At 38.3% G+C, this 12,200-nt stretch overlaps 1 protein-coding gene across 6 annotated transcripts in view; it reads right to left on the reverse strand.

Moving 5' to 3' along the window:
• Nucleotides 1–389: 389 nt before the first annotated feature.
• IMMP2L (inner mitochondrial membrane peptidase subunit 2) overlaps nt 390–12,200 on the reverse strand; it is an 832,928-nt gene continuing 821,117 nt past the window's right edge. For 4 of the 6 annotated variants that reach the window (XM_043494973.1, XM_038370949.2, XM_038370967.2 and 1 more), the window contains one exon: nt 403–661. In XM_043494973.1, coding sequence (XP_043350908.1) covers nt 542–661 — 120 coding nt within the window. In that variant the 3' untranslated portion in view covers nt 403–541. Of the gene's footprint in view, nt 662–12,200 lie in introns of all 6 variants that reach the window. The other 2 variants (XM_038370940.2, XM_043494978.1) reach the window with 2 other exon arrangements.

Below are 12,200 nucleotides of genomic sequence, written 5' to 3' on the forward strand. Positions count from 1 at the left end.
TTTGGACAATTAGCTTTTCATCTATAGAAATGGTGCTTTTTCAATTTTAACAATTATAGTGCAATTCAAAATGATATAGTATGAGTAAATGCTTCTACATGTTTAGACAACTGAAATGATGAAGTACTGGATTGACTTCATATTTTTAACAAAATATTAATTTTCAAGAATCTGTCAAGCTGTTAAAGAAACAAATCAAAACCAAAAGGTTAAAACATTTTATAGACTGTTATAATGTCTTATCAACAGGAGCACTGGAACAGACAATGGCTCATATATTTTACTGTTTCTGGAAAATTGGACATTGGAATACTCCATAATCAGAGAATAATTACTCCAAGACAAAATAATGCACTATGTAATGTTAAAGATTAAAGAAAAACTTTAGATTTAAAGTGACACCTTAACACAAGGGAATTTTTGCTGCACCAGTATCTGTTGTAGTACAATTGGTGTTCTTATTTGTTGTGTTACATCATCAACCCCTCTTGATGGTTAATCCTAGTATCAATATTTCATTTCTCCATCATGTACGTGTAGGTCATTCTTGATCACTGTGAAGTGGTATACGTTCTGGGGGCAGCATAGGTTGTAACTTCTGCCAGCGCCTTGGAGGCCACAGGATATGGGTAGCATGAGCATGTAAAAGCCCAAGAGAAACCTGCACCAACAACAGACATTAATAAAATGTAACAATTATTTTTAAATAATATATAGTAAATGATTTTATAAGAGAAATAAGGGCATACAAAGCAAGGAATTTAGAACTGTATTGACTTGTGCTACAGACATAATGGAAGAGAAAAATAAATGCTATTTGCAAAATACCTAAAAAGACTTATTTTAAGTTCTAATGATTTTGCAGACCGTGGAGTTTAACAGAGTTTTCCCACATTCTGTTTAACAGTCATTCACTCAGTCATTTTTATTTTATGTCTGCAAACCAAAAGAGAAGCCACTATTATTGTTCTACTTAGAAAATACCAAAAATTATAAACAACACTACATTTAGACAGCAAATATGGGAATTTTGGTTGACTATGTGCTGATTTAAGGGCTAGAATGAAAAATTTGGGCACCTAACTTAACCCATGTTTGGTAATTGGACACTGTCTGTATTCTTTAAGCTCCGAGTCTTGACAGTTACTCACAAATTTTAGTTAATTTATAGTGCAAAACAGTTTTCCCAGATAAGATTTATATTTAATCAGAATACACTTTGGGTACCCCCTAGCCTCCTTATTATTAACCCAATACAACTACAGACACGTATCTTCAATTCTATTGTCACTTCTCACCACAAAAAGAATTATTTGAATAAGTAGGTATTTTGACATTTTATGCAAATAGACACCAAACAGACCCCTACAAATATTTTCAGCTAATTTTCCTGATTTAATTTCATAGGATTAGATGTATATACACCATTCTCTCTCTTCTACATAATCAAATCATTGAAGTTGAAGTGGCCGATATTTAATTCCACATTTTGTAGCTTGATTAAGCAGGTGCTGAATTACTTGAATATAATTTGGTTAGTTCAGAAGCCACAGTATCTAACAGAATCAAAAGCATATCACTGAAATTACTGTGCGATATCTTATTTCACTTGCTGATTGCCTTGGAACACTGCAGTTTTCCTTTTACGTTAAGGGGGAGGCCAACTAAGTCCATGCTTCTGAGTGATCGTTGTTTGGTAGCTTCTTTTTGATAAACTTGTTACATTTTGATTTCAGTATTGCTGTTGTTCTGGATAGCTGGTTGAGTGTTTTGGGCATAAGAATATTCTCTATTTTAAATTATCTCACTAATAATGTGAGATAATAATTTATGTTCAGATGCCATGGCAGCACACCATCACAGGGATTTGTACTCTTAGTTAATCACATTATATGATATCTTTTAAAGCGTTGGCTACAAATAATAAAATGGATGCAATCACCAGGGCAGCATATAAGAAGCAAAGATGTACTACCGATGTGGAGGATCTCAATCTCAGATTGACAGAGCCAGAAGACTACCCAGAAGTCACCTACTACAGGACAGGCCCAACAAAGAAAACAACAGAACGCCACTAGCCATCACCTTCAGCCCCCAACTAAAACCTCTCCAACGCATCATCAAGGATCTACAACCTATCCTGAAGGACGAGCCATCACTCTCACAGATCTTGGGAGACAGACCAGTCCTTGCTTACAGACAGCCCCCCAATCTGAAGCAAATACTCACCAGCAACCACACACCACACAACAGAACCACTAACCCAGGAACCTATCCTTGCAACAAAGCCCGTTGTCAACTCTGTCCACATATCTATTCAGGGGATACCATCATAGGGCCTAATCACATCAGCCTCACTATCAGAGGCTCGTTCACCTGCGCATCTACCAATGTGATATATGCCATCATGTGCCAGCAATGCCCCTCTGCCATGTACATTGGCCAAACTGGGCAGTCTCTACGTAAAAGAATGAATGGACACAAATCAGACGTCAAGAATTATAACATTCAAAAACCAGTTGGAGAACACTTCAATCTCTCTGGTCACTCGATCACAGACCTAAGAGTGGCTATACTTCAACAAAAAAGCTTCAAAAACAGACTCCAACGAGAGACTGCTGAATTGGAATTAATTTGCAAACTGGATACAATTAACTTAGGCTTGAATAGAGACTGGGAATGGATGAGTCATTACACAAAGTAAAACTATTTCCCCATGGTATTTCTCCCTCCCACCCCACCCCCCACTGTTCCTCTGATATTCTTGTTAACTGCTGGAATTAGCCTACCTTGCTTGTCACCATGAAAGGTTTTCCTCCTTCCCCCCCCCCGCTGCTGGTGATGGCTTATCTTAAGTGATCACTCTCCTTACAGTGTGTATGATAAACCCATTGTTTCATGTTCTCTGTGTGTGTGTATATAAATCTCTCCTCTGTTTTTTCCACCAAATGCATCCGATGAAGTGAGCTGTAGCTCACGAAAGCTTATGCTCTAATAAATTTGTTAGTCTCTAAGGTGCCACAAGTACTCCTTTTCTTTTTGCGAATACAGACTAACACGGCTGCTACTCTGAAACCTGCTTGCAGTTTGTTACCTTGTGACAGACAGTGGACAATTTTGGATACTTTTTGTTCTTTTAGATTTGTTTAACTATTTGGGGGTCCTATTCAGGCTAAACATTGTTGGCTGAATTTTGGATCCCACAAATGTCACTGCACAAGTGGCCTTGAAACAGCCCTAAAAGGGCAAGGGAAGATTCCCGTAATATGGAGAAATCCTGGGCTAGTATAAAGTTGGCATACCTGGGCCCCTTTCTCTAATGGCATTTTGGGGTCATTTGGGCCACAGAGAAGGTGTTTCAGAGTGGGGCTAGAGTGTTATGCATTTTGTTGACCTCCAGCCAGCAGGAACATCCATAAGAAACTAGTCTAGCCATCATAAATTAATTTTATCCAGTGTTGTTGTAGTTGTGTTGGTCCCATTAGAGAGACAAGGTGGGTGAGGTAATATCTTTTATTGGACCTTAACACACTCAACTTCACTGAACAAGGACACTCCACTAGACAAGTAGATCGCTTCATAGAACAGCCACCCAAATGCCCTAAGAGAACCTGACTCAATACAGCTGTCACCTACCTCCCCACTCTGCAACCCCTATATGTATGCCACATGAAGTGGACACTGGTATGCAAAGGGACAAAAACACTGGAAAAAATTCAGCCCCAAAGGTGAATGCTTCGGAAAGATATGGAGCAACTGAAAACAGGATCTTAGAATGGAAACACTTCGGCAACTAGCTAGTGTGCCAGGTATAATACCAACCAAAATGTATTGTGCAGGATAGTTAAGTGTCAAATTAGATTGTTTGTCTTTAAGACTATTACACTGGGTTTTGATATTAGATCGTAGATGTAACACTGTCTCCAAGTATTTTCTCAGTAAATTAGCCTCTTAAAAAATCCATAGTTTAAATAGAAAGTAAACTGCTATTACATTTCATTTTTTGTACATTGCTGAACTTTGAATCAACCTCTCCCAAGTATAGCAGCAGGAGTAAAGCTAAATACAAATAAAATCTTGTGGATTAAAGTAGTATCCCAGAGAAACAACTTCCTCCAGCTGAAGTACCTGTGGTAATGAACAGGATTAGAAGAAGAAAATGTTGATCTTCTTTCATGCATGTAAGAAACACACTAAGGTGAGAACTAAGGAATTATTTTATTTAAAAAGCACAAGGCACCTCAAATTGTTCATCTTAAATGATCCTGCTGGCTGTTAGTGCTGCAAGATGATACCTTGTTTATCACAATAAAAATGCAGTAAGCTTGTATCAACATTAGTAAGAAAGGTAACATATTGACAACTTCACTCATTCTCCCCAGCCTTACCCCACTCCTACAAATCAAACCTAATAGAGCCATCAACTGATGAAGAAAAGCACACAGGACACTACTTTTGTTACAGGTTGAATCTCTAGTCTGGCTCTCTCTGGTCCAGCAACATCCACGGTCTAGCATGATTTTATTTTGTGGGGTTTGGTTTTTTTTTTTTTTGCTTTATCTACTTATTTCCTTGTGCTAATACAGTAAAATTGTGAAACACTAGCACTTTGTTATGAAGAGAGCCGGTAAGCCTTGGCTAGGTGGCATTGCAAGTGTTCTGATTATTTGCCTCGGTGAGATAAAAATAAAAAGAGACCCACTCGCTACATATTGACCTCCCATGGTTCGGCAAATTCTCTGGTTTGGCACCAGTTAGGTCCTGAGGGTGCTGGACTAGAGAGGTTCAACCTGTACTAAGTGATTTGTTAGTATTCTAGCTGGAGCAGTAGCCCCAACATAGATAAAGCATAATATAAGTGTTTCCATTCAAAGGCCCTGCTGTAGACTCAAACAAGGATTCAGCTGGAGTTCCCAATATTCTAATGAGATCATTTTAATTTCAAACAAACAAACAAACCACACACACACACACACACACACACACAGAGGGATGGTGTAGTCATAATCATTATTATATGAATTTCAGACAGGTATTCTGTGACAAAATATAAAGAGTATTCATTCTGAAAACCAGTTTTAACATTTTGAATATGCAATAGAGGTGAATAGATACACACAAAATGCTGTATACATACTGTATGAGTTTGTGTGTACATGCATGCATCTATATCTATATACATTTTAGAGATCTCAAAATCTAAATGCTAAGACCAATTCTCAGAATGAATAAAATTCACAGCATGGCATAGAATAGCTCTTTGAAATTTGTAGAACAATTGTAACTACCCCATTCCAACGTGTCTTTGCAAATTAAGATATTCATATCAGAATCGGTGGGCACTCACTGAATTCTTAATAAGGTTCATATTCTTGACTGAATCAAAATAGGGTAGTGAATTAAGTAACAAAATAAGTGAACTGTGTTCTCTTAGTCAATCAGAGCTGAGTGGCTAGATTAGGCCTGAGTTATAAAAGGGGCAAAACAAAGATTTTTTTTAGTTATCAAATGATAAATTTCACACATAGATGAAGATATTACAGAGGCGAAAGAGGGCTTGGTTAACCTTCTATCATCACTTACATTCATAACGGTATCAAAGTACTGGGCATTTAAGGAAATTAGGAAATATGCAGGATTTTTCCCTGCACTTTCATAAGGAGCAGCTACGAATGCCAATGACTGACTTAGATACACTAACAAAAAGTACATACATTCCTCTGACTGAATGCACTGAATTCTTGGAATTGTCAAGGATATGTTATTGAGAGGACAGCAATACCTAGAAATGTTCTTTTTCCATTTCTTCCTCTGTCTTTTCAAAAGTCCTTTTTAAAATTGAGGTTAATTTACAATATTTTACTGTTAGTCTTTTATCTCCAATAAGTATAACTTTTTTAGAAATTATTTGTGAGATTCTTTCTTGCTTATGATTTACAAAACTATTATTCTAGATAGGCCTACAGAAAGATTTATAAACCATTCTACTATTTTAAAGATTTTTAGCCAAAAGAGTTGCAAAAATTAAGACAGAATTTGCTTTAATGCACAACATGATATGCTTGCTTGCTGCATATCCCCCAAAAAAGGATCATTTAATAGTTTAGAGCTGTTTAATATTTCACTGACTGATGCATCAAAACTCTAAGCCTAAATAGGGCTGTCACTATGTCATGTTACTCAACAGAAGAACTGAACATATTAATAGTCTTCATGAAAAAGCCCCAGATTAAAAAGCACAAGTCTATATGCATTTCAATAATGTAAAGAACTGGTAATTTAAGTGGCAGGAAATTGTCATTACAATACATTTATTATCTTCAAATAGAATGTAGCATCCCAAGTCTATATATATTAATTATTCAGAAATGCATACAAATTTTGAAACTTCTTTGTGAATTCCAGTCAAGCATACTTTGCACCAGTACTTTCTGAGAGTGTCAGTATTAGTGACATTTTTCACCTGATTTTCTGCCTCTGATTGTATAACATTGTTTGCTTTGACTGAACACCCCATTTAGAAATGCTGTACATTACACATGAAGTTGATTAACATATTTGTTCTGCTGCATGTCACTAATATAAGGCTTAATTGTGCCATTTAGGCATGACATAGTAAGGGCTGGTGTGGAATCCTGCTGTCCCCAGGAAACACTGGAAAAACAGCTTTTGGAGCTCCTGGACACCAAAAGCTGCACATGCACCCATTGCATCACTCCTTTATAGGAAGGGCCTCTTCCCCCTTGCTGGCCAGTGCTTGGCACATGAGGCAGGCAGGATATAGGACCATGGCTTCCCCTCCATTTGTGATGTTGGGTGCTCCCCAGGGAGCATAAATAGAGTTGTTCCCATATTCCTTAGAGTCCATAAACTGTCATTCTGACTGGCCCATATGCAAGAGTATACAATGTGGGAGCGGCTCCTTACACCCTCTGCTTTCACTATGAACTCACACAAGTGTCAGGCAGAGTTTGGCTCTTAGAAAACCAGTCTTTAGTGTGAGTGTTACTAGCATTGCTGAGCTGAGTAAACTGGTTAAAATGCAAATCAGGTTTTCATTGCGTTTTTAAAAAGTAGATAGGGAAGTTATATTTCAGGGTCAATTTTTACTATTGAGAAAAGAGTTCTTTTCCTGTCCAGGAACTCTCTGACAGAAAACTGAGGTCTGGACCTTACACACCCAGACCTTATGCCCTATTAATAATATTCTGTCCCCCCTCCCCCCACACACTATGTTCTACATTAGTTAGTATGCATATTTTCCAGTTCCTGAGTGGCTAACAGGAGATGTCCTACAGCACCGTTCCAGGAAGTTATTTTTAATATTGATGCCTTTATTCTTTTTTAATTTAAATGCAGAAAAGAAAAGATTAAAGCAGGGGTTGACAGCCTGTGGCTCTGGAGAAGTTCAGAAGTTAATATGTGGCACCTTGTATTGGCACCGACTCTGGGGCTGGAGCTACAGGTGCCAAGTTTCCAATGTGCCGGGGGGTGCTCACTGCTCAACCCCTGGCTCTGCCACAGGTCCTGCCCCCACTCCACCCCTTCCCGCCCCCTCCCCTGAGCCTGTTGTGTCCTCACTCCTCTCCCCTGCCCCCAGACCTCCTGCATGTCACGAAACAGCTGATCAGGAGGTGCGGGGTGGGAGGGGCAGTCACTGATCAGCAGAGCTGCTAGTGGGTGGGAGGTGTTGGGAATGGGGTGGGAGGTCACAGGGGGCTGCTGACATACTACTAAAAAGAAAAGGAGGACTTGTGGCACCTTAGAGACTAACACATTTATTTGAGCATAAGCTTTCGTGAGCTACAGCTCACTTCATTGGCTGCATGCATCCAATGAAGTGAGCTGTAGCTCACGAAAGCTTATACTCAAATAAATGTGTTAGTCTCTAAGGTGCCACAAGTCCTCCTTTTCTTTTTGCGAATACAGACTAAGACAGCTGCTACTCTGAAACGTAACATACTACTGTGGCTCTTTGGCAATGTACATTGGTAAATTCTGGCTCCTTCTCAGGCTCAGGCTGGCCACCCCTGGATTAAAGGATGCCCATACTTGTCTTATCAATATTTAAACACACTAGTCTTATGTTTTACAAGTCCAACAGCTTCACCCACACCAAACAATGAGCAAGAAAACAAAAACAATTTATCCACCACTCATCACGCTCAATTCCCTAACCTGCTCAAAGTTGAGGAGAATAAAAATGTTTTGCTATATACCTCTTGACTTTGAGGGCACTGGCTTGTTCATACCAAAGCGGGGAAGCTCCAAAGAAAACAGATTCTCACAGAGAATGCCCCTCACTTGTTTAACTGAGGGTGATATTGCTCAAGTGCCTTTGGTGATCAACATCCCTAACACAAGAAGACAGACAAGCAATCTTTTAGTTAGGCAGGCCTCAAGCCATTTATGGCTTTACTGGGCAAAATTTACACCTTAAAGTCCAACCAAAAGCAACTGGCAGACAGTGCAGATCATAGAGCACCTCTGTTAAAATGCTCCTACCAAGATACAAGCTGTAGAATTGCACACTAGCTTTGCTTCCTGGGTGAATTCAAATCTAGCCCTCCTTATAGAGTGCACTTACTTATTTTTATTTTTAAAACAAGATGGGACTTATCAAAAACTCCATTTAAATTGATCCATTTAAAATTACATACAAAATTAAACAATACAATAAAGCATCCCAGTAAGCATTATCCCTTAATCTTCACCCATAATTATAAAACAAATCAGCAGCCCATTCCCTGTGTTCCCACTCTCTGCCCCCAAGCCCAGGGAAGTAGATGGTCCTTACAACATACCCTGAATTGCAACAAATTATGACTACTTAGGACCAAGGAGAGGAGTGGATTTCAATGTTAAGGAACCCTTAGTGGACAGCATCCTACATGTAGCTTCCTCTGTTTTATACTAGGAGGCTCCAACTTGAATGTTTCCACTGATGATAACTGTGGCATCTGGCATTGGGAGAGAGAAAGTCTCTAAGTAGATAGGTCCCATGCCATTTAGCTTGTTTCACTACCTTACATTCTGCCTGGAAGTTAACTGACAATCACTGTAAATCATACTGTTCAGCAGTCTAACCCTGAGGTGACAAAGACACAGATGATGCTAGCTAGGTTCACATCTGAAGAAACTGTTACAACCTCCTAGATATATTTAAATGGAAAAATCTGTTCTGAGAATTACTATTCCCTGATCAGGCCCTATGATCCTGACTGGGATTTCTAGGCACTAGTGCAATATAATAGCGTTACCAACTATACATATGAAATCATGACCTATGACCATAATTTGTTTCCTCTGGTATGACAGTACTAAGCAGTAGCTAGAGTAGCTAGCTCAAGAAGACGTATATTAATAAAAATGGATGTGATAATGGACATTTTATCCTTGTTAAAACAAATTGGAAAAGCATGTTTATGATACTACAGTTTTGCCTGGTAAGAAAGGAGATTTTTAAAAGGTAGATGAATTGTTTTAAAATTTTCACAAGAACACATTTGTAGGTTGCAGCAAACAGATCTGTAATCACACTCATAGTTTTCCCAGTTCTTACGTACTATGCAAGTTCATGTTTTTAGATTGACATAAATCATGCTCTCTGGATATTTTTATCAGAATAATTTTGATTTTCTCTTACTCGACAGAAAAAAAACCCACACTCAGCAGACCATTCCACTTAATTAAATCTTTCAAAAAGCACTACTGTGAGACTTGTTTATATTTTCTTATATAATGACATACAAAAGCAGTCTGGCTTACAGAAAACATGCTGTTGAAAAGCAATAGGGAACAAATATTCGATGGGTAGCTAGGATATCAAAGTGTCATTAGATAGCTGCATGGTATGTTATTAACACTGTAAAAGACTTTCTGATATAGGTCTCTGTGTGAAGATGCCCACAGCTCATTGAAAATGGTACATTCTATCAAAACCATTTGCAGTCTATATATACTCACACTGAGCTGAAAGATTTACAGGGACAAACATAAATATGCTTAATAGATATTTGATTTCCCCCCAAAACACACACACCATAGCTAAAATAGACAGATCAAAAGAGTGTTTAAATACCTTGAAGGATAATTAAGTGCAGGGAAGGGTGCAGAAGAAATTAACCTTCTTGCATCCTTTCCAGCTGTCATTCAGCAAGAAAGACCCTCCTCTCATACAGGGATCTAGTGGGAGGTAGCAAAGGAACTGGTGAAGAGGCAATCTCCTCTCTCAGGATTTGAGCCCCACTGTATGAATGTAGAGTCCAGCCAGATTGAGGTGCTAAGGCAATTTTTTATGCTCATTGAGCATGGGAGTCACATTTGGCATATCAATAGTTCAAGTATGTTCTTGACTAGAAATACAGGACGCCAAATTTATCCCTGGCTCAACTCCAGTGTTCAGGTACTACATTATCTAGAGAACTAGTATCACCTGATGGTGCCCTAACTTTTACATATCCACATATGCTATCAGTGAAAGCTGAGAAGGAAGGATATTGCATTCTCTTGATATTTTACCGTGTAGTGTTTAAAGGTATAGACTATCATATTTATTCATTTCATATCCATATAAAAACTTAAAGTTTATGTAACTATCTTTTCTATTTCATCAGTCATGGCAGTAATAAAATATTTCCTATTATAAATGAGAAATATATGTATATTGTCAGAGTTACAGTGGGAGTCTTAGACCCCTTTTCAGACCCTCTCAAGTGCACCCATGAGATGACATGCTCAGCTTCCTTCACCTCTCAAGGGTGGTACACCATGGTCCAGCCACTCTTGGACTGGACAGCTTTGTTACAGACCCCTGTTTCTGAATCATGTAAACATGATAGGCCCATCTGTGTTTGGCACCTGCAAGGAAATTTCTCTCAAGAGCCTGTGGCCATTGGATGATTAAAGTGACTCAAAACAGTTTTATCAGAGCAAACCTTTTGTTTATTCATCCAAAGGTAAATAATAGACAGTGAAGATGGATAAAACAACAAAAGCCTATATGCCTGTGTCTTATCTAAACCTTATCCTTTGCTTGAAAGTTTTTGGTACATCCCACTGAGTCCAGAGACCTTACTTCTGGGCTGGGAGAAAACCTGTGCTGTTGTATTCTGGCAGTGAGTCTCTGTCAGTCTCACCTCCAACAGCTGATGCTCTCTTCTGAAATAGGTGGAAGGGTTTAATGGTTTAGTGTCCCTTTGATCCTAAGCTCTGACCTTGGGAAAATAAATGTGTTAACCTGGCTAGAGCTGGGTAAGCATTTCCTGATTAACAGTCCCCCATTGTTCTCTAAAAGACCCTTGATTTTAATTCTGGAGGTATCTTATCTCAGTCTGTTTCATTTCATGCTTGTTCTCCCTAACTATCTTTAACACTGTGGAGTAAGACGGAATCACATCAGGCAGGTAAACTGAGAGACATGCTCTACATAAAATACATTATATGGATATCTCCCACCTTCTCCATACATTATAATTGCATTTAATATACCACTGTGTCCTAAAAAGCTATGTTTTTCTCACTGAGATATTAGGTTCTACTTTTAATACACACACAGAGAGGTGTTCACCTTTTTGCAATGGAAGATTAATGAATTCAGTTATTTGCGTAGTTAATAAATATTTTATTGTAATCACTCTTGTGCAATTAAGCCCCACTTCAGCTTGTGCTTAACCTGAAGCACAAGGTTCATCTCTATTCAGCAAAGCACTTAAGCACATTCTTACAGTTAAGTAAGATAAAATAAATCAATTTTACATTCTGGTTCTGAGCTAACTGGTCTTCATTTGTTAACCTCTTAAACCACTGAATTTCTCAGTATTTACACAAATATCAATACTTCCTGATGCAGTTGCACTGTAAATCATCACGTGGAGCTCTTTCACTTATGGTCAAAATATGAACTAAATCCAACTGAATTCTAAATGTTTGACTTATTCAGTAACACAAATCTATTCAATATGCACTTGCCTCTGGCAGCTGTAAAACTCAGGAGTTATTTAGTATCTTAATATTTTGGGGCTTGAAATCACATTTTAGATCAACAACAGACTGTTTATCCATCACTATTTCTGCAATGCCTGGAGATCTGCTAGCATCTGAGAAATTAGCTGAGGAGACAGCAGTAATGAGATGCATAGATCACATGATCAGACAAATTTTCATTATTCTACTCTAGAGGGAAAAAAAATCTAGGGCTC

Source organism: Dermochelys coriacea, chromosome 1 (assembly GCF_009764565.3).
Source record: "Dermochelys coriacea isolate rDerCor1 chromosome 1, rDerCor1.pri.v4, whole genome shotgun sequence".
Lineage (NCBI taxonomy): Eukaryota > Metazoa > Chordata > Testudines > Dermochelyidae > Dermochelys > Dermochelys coriacea.